A 23,249-nucleotide genomic window follows, 5' to 3' on the forward strand; every position below is an offset into this window, starting at 1 on the left:
TGCCCAACCTCCAACATGGAGGACCTGGCGCCTGACCCACTACCCTGAGATTATGATTTTTCCTGCAACTGTAATAAAATAAATACTATGTTTACTATGTTTAATCTTTGTACAGTATATTTACTGAAACCATAATAAATGTGGTGCACCTGAAGGGATTGAAGGGTTTTAATTGATCAGCCCCTATCCCCAGGGCACCCAAAGGCAATTTCTGCCTGGGACGGATGTAGCCTTTAAAATCTTGACTTATCTTGGAAAGTACAGAATACACAGTACAGGCCTGGTTAGAATCTTGAATTCCAGGTAACAACTTGGGCATCAAGCCTGAACCTTCAGATTACACACAATAAAGTAATACATTCTTTATTGTATTTGAAAAAAAAAATCTAAATAGAAGCCTAGACTTGTGCAAAAATAAGTATTCAATTATTGCAGCATGGATATTTTATTTGTGCTCTTCTGGGCCAACCTAAATCTGACCTAAATTTTTAGATTGAACAAATCTAAAAAAAACTTTTTTCAAAGTTTTCTTTGCCTTACAAGAAAAAATATAATAATTTCTATTATTTGAATTATTACTTCTGCAATCATCATTCAGCTCCTAGTCCTGCATAATTTCAACTCGAGTCTTACCTTTGCCAGGACCTAACAACAGCCAGGCATGGGGAGCAGTAGATATGAGCTGGATGGGTCTGCCTGTGAGTTTTACAGCACCGCATTCTGGCAGTAGGACAAGCCCACAGGCCACAGGCACATAAATAAACTGCCAAACCTAGGCATCTATCAGCAGTTACTACTGACACAGGAAATACCCCTTGTATAGTAATCACTCCAGCAACTTATTTATTTCCTTAATATAAGCATTATTGGATATTCTAATAACAGTGGACACCTGCAGATCAGGTGACCACACAGGGCTTCAGATATGTTTTAATTAGACATGTACCAAAATTCAGATTTGTGCTTCTGAAAGCTTCAAAGCACTTCTAGCTAAAGCAACATCCTGCAGACGTTATTAAAGTCTTATTTCATTCGGTTCTTTCCCTTTCACTCTGCATCTGTGGCACTCTGGATGGAAAGTGCTCTCCCCCCCCCCACACTGTGAAAACTAACAAACTTAGTTCTTATTCTAAATTCCGGTTCTGGAATGTAATATCTGGGCAGCATGATGGCGCAGTGGGGAGCATTGCCTCACAGCGCTGGGGCCCTGGGTTCAAATCTGGCCCAGGGGTGCTTCAGCAGATGTGTGGGTTTCCTCCAACAGTGCAAAGACACACTGGTAGGTAAATTGGCTCCAATACAAATTGGCCCTGGTGTGATGGAGTGGCATCCTGCCCAGAACGTACCCTGCCCTGAGCACATGCTTGCTGGGATAGGTTCCCCCGTGATTCTCAATCGCATGAAGTGGTTAGAAAACAGGTGGACGGAATCCGATATCTATTTTACCTCAATGCAATTCCATCCGAAGTCCAAACTGATGCAGGATAGAACTTAGATGTTGCACAGGAACCGAAATACTGAAATGTGGCACTTACTGTATACTGTACCTGCAGTACACAACACAGAACACAGTTTCACTTACTGTAAGTCAGAAGTCATCACACAGTCAAAAGAGTAATTATCATGCTTTCAGTAATTAATAACAGGCACAGCCAATGAACTGCAAAAAAGAGACCTTTAAAGTAACCTCTGACATTCGCTGTGCATCGGGGTTTGCTCTGTCCTCCTCTCCAGTTTCCACCTGATTCTTGGCTCTGTCCAGTGGAGGTTAGAGTGGCGATGGCAATGTGGGTCCTCCTGCTCGGTGATTACAGCTCTTCAAATGAGCTAAGCATGTAAGAGATACAGAGCACAAAGGGGCACCTCGATTGGAGGGGTCAAAGGTCAATAAAATGATGCAACAATGCAATATTTGATAATGCTTCACTTTTCATGGCATACATTCATATTAAATTGAGATGCAACCGTGGGTTAGATTAATATGAAACAAAGCTATTAATTATTTTTAATTATAATTAAACAAATCACCGTTTATAAGTTGACCACACAAATAATAACAATACTGAGAGGAAAAACTAAATCTTATGCTTCAGGCTCGTGTTGAGGAAGTTGACTGTGTAAAGGCTCGACTCTCAGCTATCTTGTAAGGGACATCCACCATGCAAAGCTTAAATACATTTTGTTGTATTCCCGTTTTTAATATTGTGACAACAGTAGTTAAACATTTATTGAAAGTAATCACGCACAATTAAACAAGAAGTTAATATGCAATTATACACGAACATTATTTAAAATTATATCATGCTAACTTAGGCATTAACAAGTATTTAAATAAAGGTTTCTTTGCCTGAGCTCTCCTGACTTACCCTGTGTTTCTCTGGACTACTAGTCTCCTTGAGAAGATAATAGTGATACTTGTGTTTTTGTTTTACTGTACACAGGTGAAAGTCTCAATTCCCAAACTATGTTCTTCTTTGTCATGTTTAGAATACTGACAGTAAAGGGTAAATATATTTAAAATGTACAGTAACTCTGGAGATGTTTTTTGGATGTTAAGTTTACATTACGGTACTTAAGAATTTGTAAAGTATGGCAGCATTTAACACATTATGTTTTATTCCCAAAAACTGAGCAAGATCAGGAAAAAGCCGACAGGACATATACAGGTACGCATGTTTTCAGCCTTCTGTGAAGCACACCTTAAAACTAGATCCTATAAGTAAATAAAAAAAATCACAAGTGTTGCTCAGTTGTTGTGTTCTATAAAAATTTTAAACAAAAGCATCAGCCAAAACAGGAAAAATAATTATCTAATTATTTGAGTTTCACTATTTACAGAGACTTTGTGTTGCTCAATTGCTATACTGTATATAAAAACGTATATTCATATCTGCAACAGTACTGTATACAGTTAACCAAAAATGAAAACATCATCAGAGGAAATATTGACACTTTGGAAGAATGAAAAGATTTCAATAAAGACTTTTATTCAAATAATAAAACTTGAAGAATAAAAAACCTGTCTCTGAACAAGTGTACACTTTCACCCTGGTTTCTAAAACAGCATATTGAATACTGAATTAAAACAGCCCAGAAACAAGAGCCATAAGGGATGTGCTTTAGAAGCAGACAAAAAAAAAATCCTGCTAATATTACCTATTTTTCCTGAAGAACAATATCGCGTTATTAGTTTGGCAAAGACGTTGCATCAATATAAATAAGACACAAGCACAAATTAAACAGTAAAAAAACAACCATCAACAGCATGATAACAGCAAACCACACTGTCTGTCCGCATCCTGTGTGTGATGTGATCCAGCTGGTCAAAGGCACCTCAGCCACCGAGGTGCTGAGGAAGTCCAAGTCCAGGCCAACGCCAAATCTTCAAAGTCGCTTCGCGTTGAGGACGAAGCGCAAAACCCTGGTTTCACGAGTAGAATTTGCTGTTGTTGATCTTTTTCTCCTTCATCCTTACGCGTAAAAGGAGAAAAATAAGAGACGGAAGATGAGTATGCTTTGTATTTTGATTAAGAAAGTGAAGTTTCTAACTTAAATGTGGAGACAGCTGTGAGTGTGAATCAGCCCACAGCTTCTCAATCTCATCGCTGATGGAACGCCCTTGCTCCGACTTTCTGAGAGACAAATTCCTGGTTTCTTTTCAAATCTTAAAAACACAGTTTTTACTAGGGCCTATGTCTGATTGTCTTACAGTAAATCCCCATTTCATCTGATGTATTTTTTATTGTATTTTTACACTTGTTCTTCTTTCTCACTATGTACAGTGTCCTTTGGTTTGGAACGTTATTTGCTTTAGCAAATGTTTGGGTCAGTGGATGCCAGCTGAGAGCTTCAGTTCCACCTTTCACAATAACTGCCAAAGGTTTGGAAGGAAACAGAAAAACAGGTTAGAGACCACAGGATGGCAACTGTTACTGTATGTCCCATATTTATCTGATGCTCTCGCTTTCGGGTACAAAGCAATATCACTCGCGCCACCTGCTGGAAGTTTTTTTTAAGTGTGCATCACGCATACTTCTGCTTGCAGGTGTCCTGGATCTTGTGTAGTTGCCTCTCGTTGGTGCTGAACTCCTTCATCAGCTCATCGCGGCTGTTAATCTCCTTTTGCAGGTTCTGATGAGTGTCGTAGAGGAAGAGCTCATTGGACAGTTCCGCCTGGCGTTTCCGCAGCTGGCTACAAGACAGGTAGAGCTCCTCTTCGGTTTTCTGGATGTGAAGAGAAAAGGATAATGAGAGAGCAGGGTTTTGGGGGGGAAAAAACATGAAGTCTAACATTAAGACTGCTGAAATATTTCATTTGCTTCCTGACCTCTAATGAGCAAAAAAAGTTGTTTTCGTTCATGAAATTATGCCTGAACATTTATTGAGGCAAAACAAATGAGTTTTGGCTCCCACCTGAAAATGTAATCTGAGCACACTGTCCTGTTAATACTTAAGGTAACAAAAAATAGTTGCAAAGATAACTGCAATGTGAGGTAGACACCCAGTAGTATTCATATAGTACATACGCAGGCAGAACTGGGTGAGATTAGAGTTTGACCTCCTTTGTAACTTTCTTTTAAAACTCCCTTAAAAGAACAGAGCTATCTGGGCTGCTGTTATAAAAATAACAGATATTAACACCTCATCGTAATTATCTTCTTTTCTTTTCATCAGAGAGCCTTACCTCCACCTGCTGCACATCGATGAACACCAGAAGAGAAGCGAGCTCAATGTCTTCACTGAATCCGTTTTTCAAAGGAACAGATCGGTATCCTAGCAAGAGAACACCAGTGGAGTTTAGCACAACCAGCAGAGCTTGAAGGGAAGCCTTGCTGCTGGCTTGTATTAATAATAATATTATGTAGTTTGGGTGGGGAGCTGCGTCAGCATGCGCAGGCTGCAAAGGAACAAGTAATAGGTTTATTCCCTGCTGAAAAGAAAACACAATGTTTCAGCCGTGGAGCCTTCTTCAGGTGTGAGCAATAATAATATTATGCAGATCTTGGTTCAGAGATGCCAAGCAGGGAAACAGAGGTGCTGTCTTCTTTGGAACCCGTTTATACAGGGATCTAGACAATTAATGTGAATTTTCGGCAAATTTTCCCTGCTGCATGAGCGTACTTGATTGCACTAGAGAGCAAGGCTAAAACAAGTCAGCCCTTTTCCCCCCCAAAAGACAGATTATTTAGATCAAATTGTATCTACTAATGTTGTGTGCCACATTAAATCTGGATCTATTTTTTGTCTTAGGTCTGGATTTCAGCATTTGTTTTTGAGAACGGGATGCCTCGTTTGACGTGACTGGTCTGGTTTGAGTAAAAAAAACACAGTAAATTATATATAGTGTTAGCTGTTCTTCTTGGATTTTGGTTGAACAGTGATTGGTTGTTTAACTTTGTACAGTACGCGTTTCACATGGTTTTGTCTTTGTGCTCTTATTTTTCGCAGCACTTGGAACAGATCTGCTGATAGAGACTACTGCAACACTAAATAGCCAGACACACAGTTCACATATGACAAGCGCTATGTTTAAAACTGTCATGATTAATCAAGGCATTTCAAAATGTGTTTTTGAACACCGTTCTCTTAATTATGATGCAGAGATCACGTGAAAAGCAATAATTACAGTTTAACAGGAGGTGTCTTGGTGTAAAGTAAACCAAAAAGCCCCTTGAGTCCCACCTGTCTTGATGCCCTTGACAGGGAAGGTCGCTTCGGCCAGGAAGTTGGGGTCAGAGAACATGTCCTCCTCGTTGACCACGAATCGCAGGAAGGTGAGCTCTGGCTCGTACACCATGAACTGCACGGGCTCTGGAGGGGCCGGCCACACGGGGTTCAGCCCATTGTCATCTGAGGGGCAGAGAGCAGGCCTGTAAGCGGTTCTGTTCTCACCTCACGCCCTCAACTCTTCCAGTCCCTGACAGTGCAGGACTCGCACAGCCAGAACACTGCTTACTGAATCTATCTTTAATTGCTCAAATGACCCTTGGAAGGAAGAGTGTGACAAAGGTTCAGCGAAGGGTGGAAGGAAGACTTGCAATGGACTGGAATGAAAGACGTCATGTTGCCATTGTCTGGCCTGCATCAGCAGAAAAAAAGCACGATATACGTGAAAGCAATTACAATTATTATTCATTATAAATCGGCTTCTTTTAGAAATAGCACAGTAACCGGTCACACAGTAATTAAGCCAGCTTTTCATTTTGAGAGCCATCTACTGTATTTTATCTTCACAAACATGTTCTACTTTGCAAATGAGTAATAATACTATATTACTATATATATATATGCAATACTCCATCCATCTACCCATTTTCTAACCGATTTTTCCTTTCAAGCCCAAGTCAAACTAAACATTCATGGTTGTGCTCATAAACCAAAAGACTTAACAGGAACCTCCTTATCTAAAAGGGCTGTAACCCTGGTGTCCTGGCCAAATTTCCCTCTGGTCTTTACCAGTCATGGCCTCCTAATAATCCCCATCTATGAACTGGCTTCATCACTCTGTTCTCCTCCCTACTAATAGCAGATATGTGGTGAGCGTACAGGTGCACTTTGGCTGCTGGTGCACCATCCAGATGAAGGCTACACATGAGCGCAGTGCCCAGAAAAGCACTATATAAGAGTAAGGAATTTATGTTAAAACTAGTTTAACAAACAGCTGTGTTTCATGAGGGCACTGTCAAAACTGAATAGCAGTACAGTCTTTATTTTCAAACAGGGGACTTACAGTCGTGGGATGAATCTGAAACAGTTTATACTGTAGATGAAGAAGACCATAGTAATGTTCACAATACTTACTCTTCACGATCGTTTTGAATTTGCTTTCTTCCGCATTAAGTCCACAGAGCTCTATTTCTACAAATGGGCTGGTAATGCTTCTGCCAGGTTTGGGGAGGTGGCGGGCAGCGATTACCTTTCAGAACACAAGATAAAACTGATCACCACAAATTCGAACAAGCCTACGTTACATCCTGCCGGGTATGCGGCACTGCAGTGACACACCACCAAGAAAAGAGAAAGAGATCAAAGGCACAGTTAGGAAAAAGGTTATAAAGCCATTTAGACCGTCAGTACAGTAGAACGTACCAGCTTACATGTTTGAGACAAAAACACTTATACTGTAAACCTCTCTGTGACAATTTGTTTCATAGTAAGCAGTAAGCAGGTTTTAATGGCTTCTGTTCGAAATTTGTCAGTGTCAAGAATCGCAGCCATCATATCTGGTCATTTCTAAAATGCAACATAAAAAAGTCAATTAAAAACACACAAAAATAGTGCATTGGATAACAGATGTCTTTGGTTTTCACTGCCTCAGGGTAGAGATAGATTATATACTGCTGGTAAAAAAAGAAACCCTCCGTTTCCGATTAATCCATACTTCATTGCTTTCAACCAACAAAAAGTATTAAATATTTAAGAACAGTAAGCTACCAAAACAAGCCCATTGGTATACATGAGGTGTGAAGCCCTTCTCATAATTAGGCACCGCACAGTAAATGTTTGAATTGACAGTTAAACAAGTTAAACATTTTTAATTGCATCCAAATTGAAAGACGTGATCCTGTAACTCCTCCTCTGTGTGGCTAAGTGGACACTGGGGATGAGTTCAGTTTTGCAATAACTGTTTAAACTGTCTCTGCTATCAACACTGTTTGTACCAACTTCTGCAGCTGCCAGCTGCTCAGAATTTCCCCACTCCCTGCGAATCCCCCCCGTCACAGCCCTGCTACATTCCTCATGGATTTTTCCGATAGTTAACTACAGTATGTCTGGAAAATGTGCGATGCATTAAGATGCTGTAAAATGACAAAGTTGGTACTTCGGTACCAAAAAGTGTTTTAAAAGTGTTTTAGGTGACTGCAACAAGCCAATCAGCTCCTCTGCTGAAACAGATGCTCTGACTTCCTCAGATCAATCACCTACTGTAATAGAAACCAAACAGGATGAATGCCTTAGTTTCCAATTGACCCCTAAAGACCTGATGAAGCAGATGAAGAACTGCTTTGCATGAAGGAGTCCCTTACTCGGACAGTGATGATGAGCTTGACGTTTCTTCTCTCCAAGTGAGGGTCATAGGAGTCATTTCTCATCATCTCCGGCTGGAGCACGTAGCCAGTCCTTCCGTTGAGGGTGAACAAGGCGTTGTTTAGCTGCATGTACTTGTCTAAGGTTAAACAGACACATTTCTTAAATTGCTTATTGTGTAACAAACGCGACCAGATCATAATCATACAGAAGAGGGCACAGCTAATTGATATATACTGTGTGTGTGTCCGTTTAACAGTTGTTTCATAACATTATCCAATGCTTGTGCTTTAAAAGAAAAAAAATGGAGCAAATGTATCCAGGTCACTTTAATACTAAAAGCCTGGTTTGAAGAATTGTGCTTAAAGGGACGCTGTCCTTTAGATTTGACTTCCTGTCCACTCAGTCATTAAAATGATCACATTGTTTGTTACAGTAGTGTTTTTAACTAAATTCCATTCTGGGCTTGTACAATATGGTCTACCCAAAGTTCACCCCTAATTCGTCCGTCCATCTATTTTCCAACCACTCCTTCCAAATCTGGGTCAAGGGGGAGCTTGAGCCAATCCCAGCAGGCAATGGGGCACTAGGCGGGATACAACTTGGAATGGACTCCAGTCCATCGCAGGACAGATACAAAGACACGCACACACTCACACCAGGGACAATTTTCCCAGAAGCCTATTTACATACCGGTATGTTTTTGGAGTGTGGGTGAAAACCAGAGCACCCAGAGGAAACACAAACACGGTCATCCCAGGTCTGGAATTGTACCCAGAAGCCCAGTGTGTTAATCACTGCACCAACATGCTGCCTTCACCCTTAATTAAACTGGAGCCTTTTCTCACTCCTCCACCTGATCTGCTGTGGAGCAGAACAGCTCCTGTGCATCAACCAGGAGAGAGCTGCACTTCAGTGGTGGATAAAGTGAGTTCCCTCCTATTTGGGAAGTGCTCTTGGATGCTTTAGGATGTCAAGTGCTCAGTAAATAATGACGTCTGCTGCTGGTGAGTGTGGGCATCTTACTTGATCTAGCAGGACCCGTTGAAATAAACATTTCTGGGGACTGGAGCAAGCTCATTCTTCAAAAATATACTGAGAGAAACTTTGTACCCATGTGCTTCTGTTTTCGATTATTACTGCCAGTCATCACCTGGAGTCTGAAAGTTAAGAGCGACCATATGACTCCCACAGGTCCAGAGAGGGTAGGGGTCATAGTTGGAGGAATCCACTCTTTGGCCTTTGGGGTAGATCCTGCTCAGAGCCTTGCGGTTGTATCGAAGAAATTCTTTGGCTGTCCTCTTGGGTACTGGAGCTTTGTTCTCCACAAAAGAGCGGATTTCCTTGTAGTCGTACTGTGCTGGAGAGAGGAAATCCACCACTTTCATTACCTATATTGTGGTAGTTTGTTATGCAGTAGTTTTAAAAACTTACATTTACATAAACTTCATTTATTTTACCTGGGTAAAAAACCTCATTGAGAATTTCTGGGGTTCCTATGAGAAGATGACTTGTAGGTGGCACTTGGATGCTTTGGTTTGATCAGGGGTGGTACTTGGTCCAAAAAGTTTGAGAACCACTGGTTTAGGGTATATTAAATACTAAGTATTCAAAAACATTCTCTTTTGAAAACAAAACTACTGAAGCCCAACAAGTTAAATGGTGTGATTGATTGATCGGTTGTTCAAAAATCTAATCTCACTGTTCCATTTACCCATGCAAATACCCTCTGGATACCCAAATGTCTGTGCACTCCGCCCTCCTCCCCAACTTCACAGTCTCAGCTGCCTCCCTGGTTCATTCCTCGCGAGTGAGCTGGTCCGTTACAGAGCCGATCTACTGACAGGACTCCAATTCCCACAGTCACATGAATTGATGCCAATATGAAGCACAACATCCATTTATATTCATCAGCTTGTGTCAGCAATATTAGAATTGGACCAAAATACCGAATTTATAGTATATTGTCTAGATGAATATGTGCGCACATCAAGTTAAAGTGGCTCTAATGCGTTTCCTTCATGCGAGAAGATCATTTGTGATGCTGGTTGTCCTAGATTAAGCACTTACCAAAACTGTCCTTGTCTTTGCTCCTTGGCTGACAGTAAACGACAAGGTCTGACATCTCAATCGCCACCAGGTCCCTCTTCTCGCTCTCTTTCTGCTGCTCCATCTGCAACGAGAGCAACACAGCGCTGACTGCACACAGCCGGGCACAGTTCTGGACCTCCTCGTGAAGACACAGAACCCAAGGCAGGTCAGCGAGGCAAGAAAAACGCAAAAACAAACTCGAAATCGGCATGACACCAGGCAGAAACCTGATTCTAAACTAAACCACAGACCCCCGTTCCTTTAAAATATAAGAGACTTAGTGCATAGCTGGCATTTAGCTGAATACAGGATGATTATGAAATATTGTATTGAGGCAACTGAAAGGTGAAAAGTAAAGCATGAATAAGCAGGAGTAGTTTGAACACCAGATGGCGATATAACACCAGTGTTAACCAGGTTCTGCAATGGATCACCAAGAGAGAAAACTGCAGTGTCTCCTGCTGTTATCCAAAATTCACTGCTTCAGGGTGCACAATTGTCAACACTGGGCAAACACCCAGGAGATGACATTTTACAGTATGTAGAAAAGTGCAGGGTTTAACGTGCAGGTAGCAAGAATGTACTATAAATATAAAATGGAATACACTGCTCTTGAAGAAACTGCATATGAAAAAGACTGAAAATCTAGTCAACTATGGTGAGAAGCAATACAACTAATCAGAAATGTCAGTCGTAATAAGGGTTACATGGAGCTCATTTGGTTGCTTGTAAGCTTACCACATTTAAAAGGAGTGGCACTGTTTTATACTGTAAGTAACAGGAACTTTAAAATACCTGTGGGTCCACCTCACTATGCAAGTAGTTTATGAAAGAAGTTGACTGGATTAGTATTGAGAGGATATACTATAAGCCTTAAAGAAGTAAATCATTACTTGTGAAATTTGTGGTACATTATACAAAACAAAGGCAAAGATGTACTGTAGATGAATTAAGAAGTTTATAACCTTAAGAGGCCAGAAATGCTAACTAAAAATCCCTAATTACTGATATCACCTCTTAAACTGTTAACGAAAAAGGCATCTCCGTGGATCAGCATAAAATAAAAAAAGTAAAACAGAGAACATATTAATCATCTGTTATCTAACCATTTTGTGTTACACTTTAACAGTGTACAAAGATGATTGCTTAAGCATTGTCACATGTGAAATACTATAATGTCTCCACCCAGTTGAGCAGGAAGTTCCTGTGTGTGACACATTCTAATAAGCAAAGTTTTCTAATCAACAAAGACACCACTACAAAACAATTACAGGTCAGTGTTTTCAACAGCAACCATATTTGACCGCCATGCAACATCAGTGGTTCAGGGATATCTAATTCCCTGCAAATACTTGTCAGGAGTAATACAGGTTTCAGGCTGTCTCTCGATGCTACCAGGTTTCGAATGTCTTACTAGGATTGGGCTGAGCGGTGGCTCTGTGGCTCAGGATCTGTGCCTGTGGCTGGAAGGTTGCCGGTTCGTATCCCGTGGACGGCAGAGGAATCCTACTCCGTTGGCCCCCTGAGCAAGGCCCTTAACCCCAACTGCTCCAGGGGCACCGTATAAATGGCTGACCCTGTGCTCTGACCCCAAGCTTCTCTCCCTGTCTGTGTGTCTCATGGAGAGCAAGCTGGGGTCTGCGAAAAAGACATTGTATATGGCCAATAAAGTGATCTTAATATTTGGATGATTTGGAAATGACACAATGGTTTCTTCCAAAATTAATTTTTAGAAAAAAGCTATACAATTGCAAGGCAAGGGAGACTTCCTGAGCTATGGGGCTGATATGACCACTACCTCTTGGGTACCTCTCACCTTGAACTGTTTGCTCTTCTCATTCTCTGTGATTGCCCAGATGACCGTGTACCACTCGAAGAGCTCTTCCACAGTGTCTGTGGTGACGTCGAAGGGCTGCACACCCTCCTCCTCCTTGGTTTCGATGGTGAGCAGAAATTGCATCCCATTCTTCTTCTTCTGTGTTTTACCTGTTGTCGTTGTACAGGCTGCGGTCAGGCATCGGCTGAGCTTCACACAGAAATTTGCACTGTCTTCTGGACAGGTCTCTAAACCTTTACCTGCACTGTAAAGTCTGACTCACCCTGTTTTTGAAAATCCACATAATGTCCATTAATAGGCATGTTGGAATTAATATTTTCTTTAAAATATTTCAAGACAGGGGGCCAAAAACTTCTTTCACTTCAAAGGCCTTATTCACACCATGTTATTCAAATGGTTGTCTAACTCAGGTTGTTAGTTGTTTGAAGGAAACCATTAAAATATTGCTCAGCGGGGCAATTTCAAGCTTCTTGGTCTTGCTTTGCCTTTTCTATTGCCAGAACAGTCCTGACAATACTCAGAACTCTGTTCCCAATCAACGTGATCTACCAGCTCAGCAGTGGCAAATGTTAACAATACACCTCCAGTTTTCCCGTTGGGTTTGAATGGGTCCCCGTCTTCCAAGAATCAAAGGCAGAGCTCTTATTTCCGAAAAATATAGCCTGCACTTTTAAAGGTCACCCAAAGTGACGGATCGAGTTCCTCACTGCTTGACAGAGCTCCACTAATACGCCTACTAAACATTTTATATTTCCACTCTGTCAAAGGCTGAAAGTCTTCAAAACACCCTCGTGTTTCATTTTCCTTTCAAGTCAATAAAGCTCATCTCTAGCGTAGTAGTGAAGTAAAAGCAACTGAAACTTTTGCTGTTAGAATTTCTACATTTTGTGTTGCGTTTACCAAGGGAAGAACTGATGTGATGGTCACTGTCACTTGCATGCAGCTGTGAAAGTGCCTTTTAACACATCTAGCGTGATGAAAGATAAGTTAAGTAAGTTCTTACAGACGGTGCATTTGGAAAGATCCACTATTCCTTTGCAGAGCTCTCCAAGAGGGTTGTCTTCCACGACCTGCACAAAGCAACGAAAGGTAGTTTTTACAAAATTGTCTATTTTCAGGTCCACTTTCCTACCATTGTCTCTCTGCTGTGCGTCTGGTTTTACTTGCAGTTCCTGTCAGGACAACCACAAGCTCAAACTTTGCTTTAAAACCTGGAAAAATATCTTCCTAAAGCAGCCTTCAGTAATATCAATCACAAAACGGCTTATTTAAACACTTGTGCTTATGTACAATGCTGCACCTTTTAATCAATTTGAAGTGTCCTACAGAATGTTATATGAAAATACATAAATCCTTTAAAATGCATTTGACCTACTTACAATACAATGAAAGTATCATTGGTAAAACCAAACCGGACTGCATGTACAGTATGAGTGCAAGAGGCTTTCTCTCTTCGTCCCAATATCAAACCCAGAATGCACCTGCTCTCGTCTCTTGCTTTTGAAAGGCATGGGAACCCCTGCCCAACTTCACCTGGTTTATTGGCTCAGCATTGTTATTGTTGGAAACCTCCTCTACGTAGTTTGAAGGAAAGAACAACTGCACTTTTCCCCCATAGTCTCCTTTCCACCTGCAGGGACATTGAAAATGATCATGTTCACAACATCCACAAGGCCACCCTGTTAAGTCAATCTGATAAATAATTTGCAAGTGCACTGCCCAAATCCATCCACCTCAGCATTACAGTTCTATATACTATTTTCCTGTGTAAAAAATCAGAAGCGCTCCTACAGTATATTGTTATATAGTGGAATGCTTCCCTTGACAGTCGAAAGTCTACCTTTTGGGAGGCAAGCATACAAGAAGAGAAATTCCCACCCAATCAGCCCGACCATCAGTCTAAGAATGAAAAATCACCAGCCCTGTGCAATTCACTAATTTCCAAGGTATGTAATCTGGCAAAGTGGAAATGACTGCGCTAATGCTAATCCATAGGCAGAATTCACTATTGATATTATTACTAAAACCAGTTTCACAGAATCCCCAAGCAAGCATACCTGGCTCAAGCTTAGAAGAAAAGCTTAATTGTAGCACAGACAAGCTGATTTTCTGGCTCTGCATTTAGTTTTAGGCCTCAATTTTTATGAAGTGAGACTGAAACAACTTTTATTGTTCCCTTACCAGCCGCCATCTTCCTTCACAACATTGTGGATCAGAGCTCCCTTGCAGAAGTTCAGCTCGTCTGATCGCATAGCTCTGTAGTCGTAGAGTGCCTTCACCGTGTTCTTGGGCTGTCGGGGGGAAAGAGACGAGCCACCTCAGCAATAGGCATATAGCGGGGATCTGTGCAGCAGTTTTAAACAGCTTTTGCGGGAGATGCTCTCTCTTTTGTCCTGTAATCGCTCTTCGGTTTTGAAACCAGTTCACAATGAATCCAAAAGCACCTCTGCCCGTTTCTTGGCACCTGATGCTACTGGTCATGCACAGCAGATAACTGCAACCACTGAGAAACAATTCAATAAACACTTCTGTCCTTGATAGTTTATGTCTAAAATAAATGCACTGCATCTAAAGGGAGAGCAAATGCATGGTCTCTGACAAGGAAAAATATTTTGCAAATGCTAAAATAGATACTAAAATGTGGGAAACAATATTCACACACACCATCAAAGACAGTGGAAAGAAAATGAGAATGAATAAACAGCCATTGGAAATTAACCTACGGTGATTTTTGCTCACAGAAATATATTGCATTTCATTTCTACCATTAATCGAAAATTAACTTACCAAAGAGGGTTCAATTTCGTTGGGCTGCACGTACATCTTGAGTTCATACAGAGAGGCAGAATCTCTCTCCTGTCAGACACAGCACAAATTTGACTTGAAATGAGGCTAGTGCTTACCACTTCAACACCAACCAAACCACAGTAACAGTAGGGTACAGCACAGTTTGTCAGAAAGTTCTAGAAATAATGATATCCTGTCATAGTATTATTTAAGTGTCTTCTTCACAACCTTACTGCTTGATGGCCAAAAAGGATGTCCTGGAAATTTTACACGGATGCATAACAACAGGTACTGTAACTTCAAAATCACTGCCTTGTCAATAATAATAATAATCATCAACACCAACAATAATTCTTCTAATTGAAATCAGAGACAATCAAAATCTCAGAGTATTCTTGAAATCTGCATACTGTAATTATTCAAAAGGTACAATTTAATTTTTCTAGCCTTAGTTGGAAATTTCAGCATGATCTACAAAAGGTCTGTAGAGTATTTGTAGAGGTACAGTATTGGTACTTTGGTAAGTATTCGTATTTATTAGCAGAACAGAAATGGAAGGAGTGAAGGTTTATGTTATCTTGTAGATCAGTCTGAAAAAATGAATGAGACGGGTATTCACCTCTTGAGCCATGTTTCTGTGCTTGGGAGATGGAGAACAAAGTGCTAGATACTGTAAGGCACTGATGAGACAGGAATTGATTGCTATCCTCTCTAACATGCAATAAAAATCAATCTTATTTATTTATTGATTTATTTTGGATTATGTGGCATGTTTGCTAAGAAAAACTGAAATCTGTCATATCTGTGAAAGTAATTAATTCTAGAATGTTGATTAAATCCTGTTTCCTGCAGTGATGCACAGGCATTTCTGGAAAGATTTATCATTAATACAATTTTTATTGAGTCTGCAGCCAGGGATTGGTAACTAGCACGTTATAAAGTCTTCAGAACTTTATAGCCCTGTGCTATCACATTGTACTGTGGTAAAATAAAATCTGAGTAAAAGCTTTTGAGATGGATGTCTCTAAAATAATGCTGGCAAAATACTCAAGAAGGAAATAATGGATATTACAATATTCATGTGAATAATTTTAATTTTTTCATTTACTTTCAATTTTGGTGGCACACTAGTGGAGAGGTTAGCATTGATGCTTTACCGAGGCCCTGTGTTCGATTTATGGGGTGCTGTCTGTGTAGAGTTTGTATGTTCTTCCTGGGTTCATGTGGGTTTTCTCCAGGTTCCCATTTCCTCCAAGAGGAAGACGGGTTAATTGGATTCTGGGAAAACTGGCCTCGCTGTGCAAGTGTTTGTGCCCGTGTGTGTTCTGCTGTATATGATGGACTGGCATCCTGTCCAGGGTGAACCCTGCCTTGTGCCTGTTGCTTGCAGGGATAGGCTCTGGCTCCCCCACAGCCCGGAACTGGACAAAGCACATTTAGAAAACAGATGGACGCACTTTCCGATTCTGCCAGCATTTTAAATTCTATGCAATTTTGAGTAGTGAAAAGCGAATTTGAGAAACTCAAAGAAAAAAAAACGATAAAAAGTGAACTCTGTTGGTCATGGCCCCCTGCTGTGTTTTTTAGAGCACGAAACAGCACAAAGTGGCCTTTGTGGTACAAAAGAGACGGTTTGCCACAGGCAGACCAGCTGGCCTGGGTCTGAGTCAGGGGTACTTACCGAACTGAACCTCTTCACCAGCTCTTCGGTTACAGGGTACCGCAGTTTAATTTTGCGGTATAGAGGCTTGGTCCTGAAATAATTCACCAGCTCCACCAGGCTCTCAAACTCGGTCGAGGTGCCCAGGACAAACATGGAACCCTCTCTCTGAATCCGACAGTGTTTCACCTTGCCATCCCCCCTGGAATCACAGCATTCCATTAGCACATGCACAGCAAGGCCTGCAGCTTCCACAGCATGCTTCCCCTCTTCCAACATCCGCTGAGACTGTGTTTCATTTCCATGTTGCAAGTTTAACAAAGTTTGTCTCATGTTTGCCCCAGCAGACTCTCTGCCCCCCATTGTAAGAAAGTGGCTGTAAAAATGGACAGGCGCAAGGCTAGCTGGTGACGTAAGAATGTAAAAAAAACAGAAACAACGTCTTTCACTTAAAAAAGTCAAGTTCAGAACATTTAGAGGTTTGGAGTTTAAAAAGTCAATCTTGCACAAGATTTTGCAGCTCGCCTTTGTTAGTCTGATTAACTTCAATCCAGATTGAAGTGTTTTTTAGTTATTTCACATTTAGAGATTTGGAAAAATATTCTTACGTTAAATCTGCACAAAAACTTAACTGTCATGTGTGTTTGTAAAAGGAGACGGTGTTCACTTTGAAATGCGAAAACTGTCTAATTTATGTAGTGCTAAAAAAGAAATTATTTGTTCATTCAGCAAACGTATCCCACTTTTCTTGCTGGGACTCTCCTGGAGTTTTCAGGCTAGTTTCATGGAGTAACCAGGTCCTTCAGACATAAAATGTCAGTTAAATCTGATTTTGAGACCTTGAATACTACACTGACTCCTGGAGAAGGGAGGCAGGTGGAGGTAAGATGACCATGTGCCTCAGGTGGCTAAAACTGTAGCATTTAGTCAAGGTTTCACCTACAGGACTAATGAAAGGGGTGAGAGGGGAAAACTGAAGGAATGAGTGATCATGTGAGTTCTTAGTTAAAAAGTAATAGCATAACTCATATGTAGGTTGTCCAGTTGAAGCAACAGCTACTAAGGTCTAAGGTCTTCTGACCCAGCTAGTTCATCAATGAAGAAAAAGAGAGGAGTGTTATTTCTACAAATGAAGTATTAACATCTAAAAAAGAAATATATCTAAAGTAAAGGGTAAAAGCAGCTGGTGTGGTGAATTTAATCAGAATCGTCTTGCATTTGGCCTTTTCCAATTTATACAGTTTATGTAGCACTTGTCAGTAGATTATTTTAAATGAATGATAGCACAGTAATATGGAAAGTACCATATTTTTCTTGCTTCGTGTGTGTGTAAATATAGCCAGGCATTTCCTCTGGTAAATCATGGGATTATCATCGTCTACTTTTAATCTGCAGAACCATGACAGACAGCAAATGAGAAATCTGCCCTCACCGAGAATAAGGTAAATCATCTCATCTGCGTCGCAAGAGAATGGGGATTTCACCTGAAAGTGATGGCAAACGAGTCCGGCTCCTCTCTCTTGCGGATTAGGAACGCTCCATCACGGGGGATCCTCATCAGCATGTCCTCGGCTTCCCCCCGGCTCAGGTTGTTGTAGTACCACCTAGCGGAGAATTAACAGACAATCAGGAGCACGTTTCATCATCCCTCTCGCGTTTGTGAGATTACCGGAGCTGCACAAAGCAATTTAACACACAGAAGTAAATGTCGTAATTAAGAGAAACGTAAAGCCTCTTATCCCGTCTTTCGGATGAGACGTTAAACCGAGGTCCTGACTCTCAGTGGTCATTAAAGATCCCCGGGCGTTTCTCGATAGGAGTAGGGAGTTATCTCAATGTCTAATAGACTAATAGAAATAGACTAATTTCTCCCCTCTGCCTTCACCGTGGCCTCCAAATTGTCCCTATGCATGACTGGCCTGCACTGGCCCTGCGATGGACTGGCGCCCTGTCCAGAGTGTACCCTGCCTTGCGCTCGTTGCTTGCTGGGCAGGCTCCAGCTTCCCGCGCCACCGTATGGGATTAAGCGGTTTGGTAAATGACATGACATTATTCCTACTCAATACCTAAGGTGTAAAATCAACCAGGACAAGAGTGCCTTGGCATAAAACACCCGAAATTAAATTCCCCCCTCTATCTGCCCCTCAATTAAAAAATGAATGTTTTCAAACTAACAACAATGCTTTCCTTTTGTACAACCTGAACAGAAAATGTGGCGCTAATTTCCCTGTAACAACACTACACTCTATTGATTCAGTGCATTAAGATAACTTGAGTACTTTATTATTGAATCATTTTTAGTAATTTTATTATTATGTATTTTTTGATAGTAGCCATTCCTAATTATTGAATAGAGTCTGTAGTGCTAATACACTAATTGCTTATTTGAATATTCTTAGCAGAACATTAGTTCAAAGTTATATTTCTAAGCATTTCTGGGGATCTTAAAATAATCCTCAAATCCAGTCAATAGTTGAAGTATTCCACAAGCAAAAAGAACTTTAACAAAAGTTATTTGTATATATTTTAAACAATATACTGTAGTTATTTCATCAACTTTGAAAGGAAATGCAACATATTTACTTGTCTTTGACTTAAGTTTGAATTAGATCAACAGTGCAATATAGTTTTGTATACTGCACTTAAAAAGCTGTTTTAAGGTAGCCACAAGTGTTTTATAACATACTGTATACAGTTAACTAGAATTCATTGTGAATTTAGAACATGCTTATAGCGTACATAGTTTAAGACTACCTGTATCTGGAACGCTGCTGGCATCTCCAGTAAACCAAGTGAGCGTCATGTCATGACCTCTTTAATCAGACTTGCAATTATCACACAACACACTTCCTCTAATGGAGGTGCTGAAGATTTCTCAACAGTGAAAATCTCCAACTCGCTGGAGAGCTTTTCTGAAGAGTTCTGCACTTTGTACCAAACATCTAAATTTTTGCAAAATGCCGGTGCAAATGTGACCAGCTACTAAATATATAACAAATCCCATTGCACTGTGAAGTTTTATTGAAGTGCTTAATGTTTTTGAGCACTTAATTCACAAACAGCTAAAGCAAAATGCTCCAAATATAGCCCATAAAAGCTGTTCTGAAACTGAAAAACAGAGCCAAATGGGGTGACAATACTGTTATTCAAAGAAACAATATTAATTTTCCATCAATGGAATTACTTTAGTTTTTTAGCAACATGAATTAGCTTCACCTGTACAGTTCCTGGAAATGTGTTATTTATTCAGTTAGCAGGAAAAAAGATGATATATTCAAGCAAGTACACAAATGAAGAAGACCCTGACACAAATCATGCGAGACAATTAGGAAATACTGAAAATATGCAGAATGGCTCAAAGACATCTTTGCCCCACCTTCACTCTAGCCACCAACCAACACAAATATAAATATGTTTTTGTTTCTATTTTATTAATGAATACAACTTACAGATCATATAAAAAGTGTGAATCCTTACACCACAATATTGTAATCTAGAAATCGGTGCTCGCTCTTTAATTTGATTTTTGCCATACATACAGAATATGTGCAAATTACCAGCTTCTTTAAAACACTGTTGGCTTTCAAAACTTTTTCCAGTAACTTACACAACCCTCCAATTTGAGTTCTATAATCTACCTACAGTGCTATACCATGGTAAAAGAACAGTATATTTCAGTAAAGCAGTCTCAAAGATGAACTGTGATCTAAAATACAGACCATGGAAAACTGTCCACTTTCTGACAGGCTACAGTACACAAAGAACATAGTACACACACATAGCACACTTTCTTGCAGTCAAGTTTATTAATGCCGTGTTATTAAGCAGAAACATCTGTCTGCTAATTCACATATTCACCACTGCCTGGTAACATAGACCACTGCTTTCTAATCAGCAGTACAAGAAATGTGCACAATTCAAAAATCAAAATTTCAATTAGAAATATTGAGTGCTAATTAACAAGCCTTTCTGCAAATAAAGAAATTAAGTGTCCACAGGAAGGTGTCTGTAAGAATTTGCAAGCACTTTCTATGTTATGTAGTTTAGGTATTTTTTTCCTATAAAGTAGTGGGGTCAGGTGGTACAGTAGTAATTGAGTAATTAATTAAACTTCAACCCTTCTAGTTTTCATTCCAGCATTGTTTAAATTAATTTATTTTACTATTTGACAAAGAGGACAAAAATACAAAAAATGTTTAGATCGCTGACTAAAACTGACAATTTTAACAACATGATTGAAATGTACAGTATGGACTCAGGTAATGATTCAGGATCTTGGTTGAAATATTAAATTTATTTACAGTTATTTTCAGGCAATCACACCAGTCCTATAAGGGTCACAATGTCATTTAAATAACACCTTCTTCTGGAGCGCTTAGCCTGCTTTCAAATGCTAGCATGCCAAAAAACAGGTGATACAGACACACAATATATTCATGTTGACTTCTGTATTTACAAATAAAACACAATAAGACAGTCCTTAAAACGCAAAATTCCTGTGACTTTGATTGATCTTAGTTTGCAGTATTATCTTAAATTACACACTGTTACTAATGATATTAGATACACACATGTACAGTTTTTTTATAAAATTCTTTGGCATGGCAATCATTATTCTGATTTGTTAAGCCTTCTATTCTACAGTGTAGGTGCAAATCAGTCTGCTAATACACTTCAACGGCAGAATGCCTCCAGGTCTTATAATATAGCACTGACCTGAATCTTCACGAACAATTTAGCTCACTGACAGATTGTATGAAATAAAACAACTTTAAAAATTTGAGTTTAAAAATGCATCTCCTTAAGGCTAATTAAAAAACAGTAGTAATGAAAACCATATGTATTTGCAATTGCAGCAATATATTTTATTTTAACTAAAAATTAAAGTATAACTCTTTAAAATTAAAATTAAAAACACAATTTGTAATTTTTTAAACACTATGTCAGTTTTGTGTTGTCGGGGGAGTAAACTGCATTAACCAGTTGGAGTTATTCATCATTTCAGGTGAACATGAGATGAGGTGAGCAGAGACATCTAGGTTACCTCCAAGCAAACACTGAATTTCAGCAAGTGGTTTTCAGCTTAAACCTCGCTTTAATTTTGTGTTAACCAGAGAACTATCCCACAATGACCACGGTCTCATTTGCAAAAGTCGTCCTCATGCAATAATATGCGTGTTCTTGTACACGCAGAGGCAGCAGAAATTATTTTTGCTCTGACCCACATGACTGAGAGATGACCACCTAACCATGAGGCATACAGGAACTGCGTGGGGCAGGCAGAGCGATATAAACCTTTCAGACATGAGGGAATGAACATCACTTCCTGGTTTCAAAGACCCAATACATAATCTTCTGGAGACTCCACTCAAAGCGCTATACAGGTAATGGGGACTCTCCTCCACCACCAGTGTGCAGCCCCACCTGGATGATGTAACAGCAGCCATAGTGCACCAGTACACTCCCCACACATCAGCTCTCAGTGGGGAGGAGAGAAGAGTGATGAAGCCAATTCATAGACTGAGATTATTAGGAGGCCAGGGGGAAATTTGGCCAGGACGCTGGGGTAACACTCCTACTCTTCTGGAGATCACCCTGGGATTTTTAATAACCACAGAGAGTCAGGACTTCGGTTTACATTCGGTTTTGCGCCTTTTTACAGTGTAGTGTCCCCGTCACTATACTGGGGCATTATGACCCACACAGACCACAGGCTGAGCGCCCCCTACTGGCCCCACTACCACCTCTTCCAGCAGCAACCTTAGTTTTTCCCAGGAGGTCTCCCATCCAAGTACTGACCAGGCTCACACCTTCTATGCTTAATAAGATTCAGCTAAGGGGCTTTAGGGAATGTCCTACACCGTCAGACTGAAAGAACCAAACATTTTTAGGCATCGAATAGTCGACTCATCGGATTTCTTCAGAGTAAACACGAGCCAGAGGGGATAAGCAGAAACTGCATGGAAGCACATTTACATTTAGGAGGCACATCTTTATCCAAAGGGTTGTGAGAGTATGAAACAAGCTACCCAGCCATGTTACTGTGTTTTTTTTCCAAGACATGGCTGGATGAGATCCTGGGATCTATTAACTACAAAACAGACTAGATGGGCAACGTGGCCATCTTCCCGTTTGTAACTTTTCTTATGCTCTTAGTTCGTCCACATGCACTTGAAAACGGCAGCGCTGCACTCACTCTTTGCACTCGTGGGGGTTGGGTCTGGGCACAGCATCAGTGAGCCGCAGGTCAAACTCCAGGCAGCGCAGCGGGTTCTCCTTGTAGTGGAGAATGAGGCTGTAGACACTGTCGAAGTGCAGGTTCTCCGTCAGGAAGTAGAAAGTGTTGCCGTTCTCCGTTCCTGAGCGAATGCGACAGTGCTGAACTCTTCCGCCCCTCCTGGAGGACGACAGATCGACCACAGATCGGAACTCACCCACGACACAAAAAAACCAACAAATAAATAAAATAGAGACTTTAACCGAATATAGAACCATAAACATTTGCACAGTAATGCATAATATGTTATGCATTAACAGCCTACTAAAACACGTCTTTGCTGCACGAGCCAATGGAGGAGGTCACACAATACCAAAATGACAACGTGAAGTCCTTGAGAAAGGTGTCGCTCTCCCGCACCAGGAACGTCCCATCTCTGCCCCCGGATTCTGCACAGAACTCCTGCAGGAGCCTCTCTGCCGTCTGCCGGCCTTCTCTCATCTTACCGTGGAACCACTTCTCCGTGAAGTGCAGCTCCGACTTCTTCACATTCTGGAAAGACACATAACCATGTGGTTGAAGTTCAGGTGTTGTCCAGTAAATGTTTAAATAATTTGAGAAAAGTGAAA

General features: G+C 40.5%; 1 protein-coding gene across 2 annotated transcripts in view; it reads right to left on the reverse strand.

The window, feature by feature from the left end:
- Positions 1–2,966: 2,966 nt before the first annotated feature.
- The window catches only part of plcg2 (phospholipase C, gamma 2), a 48,650-nt gene continuing 28,367 nt past the window's right edge, over positions 2,967–23,249 (reverse strand). For both annotated transcript variants that reach the window (XM_088614508.1, XM_088614507.1), the window contains exons 17-33: positions 22,994–23,172; positions 22,600–22,800; positions 17,888–18,007; positions 16,425–16,605; positions 14,744–14,812; positions 14,138–14,247; positions 13,490–13,586; positions 12,960–13,026; positions 11,936–12,105; positions 10,099–10,201; positions 9,182–9,388; positions 8,028–8,167; positions 6,802–6,916; positions 5,683–5,850; positions 4,685–4,773; positions 4,034–4,224; positions 2,967–3,470 (exon numbers count right to left, since the gene is read on the reverse strand). In XM_088614508.1, coding sequence (XP_088470634.1) covers positions 3,428–3,470; positions 4,034–4,224; positions 4,685–4,773; positions 5,683–5,850; positions 6,802–6,916; positions 8,028–8,167; positions 9,182–9,388; positions 10,099–10,201; positions 11,936–12,105; positions 12,960–13,026; positions 13,490–13,586; positions 14,138–14,247; positions 14,744–14,812; positions 16,425–16,605; positions 17,888–18,007; positions 22,600–22,800; positions 22,994–23,172 — 2,250 coding nt within the window. In that variant the 3' untranslated portion in view covers positions 2,967–3,427. The remainder of the gene's footprint in view (positions 3,471–4,033; positions 4,225–4,684; positions 4,774–5,682; positions 5,851–6,801; positions 6,917–8,027; positions 8,168–9,181; positions 9,389–10,098; positions 10,202–11,935; positions 12,106–12,959; positions 13,027–13,489; positions 13,587–14,137; positions 14,248–14,743; positions 14,813–16,424; positions 16,606–17,887; positions 18,008–22,599; positions 22,801–22,993; positions 23,173–23,249) is intronic.

Source organism: Lepisosteus platostomus, chromosome 20 (genome assembly GCF_059453375.1).
Source record: "Lepisosteus platostomus isolate fLepPlt1 chromosome 20, fLepPlt1.hap1, whole genome shotgun sequence".
Lineage (NCBI taxonomy): Eukaryota > Metazoa > Chordata > Actinopteri > Semionotiformes > Lepisosteidae > Lepisosteus > Lepisosteus platostomus.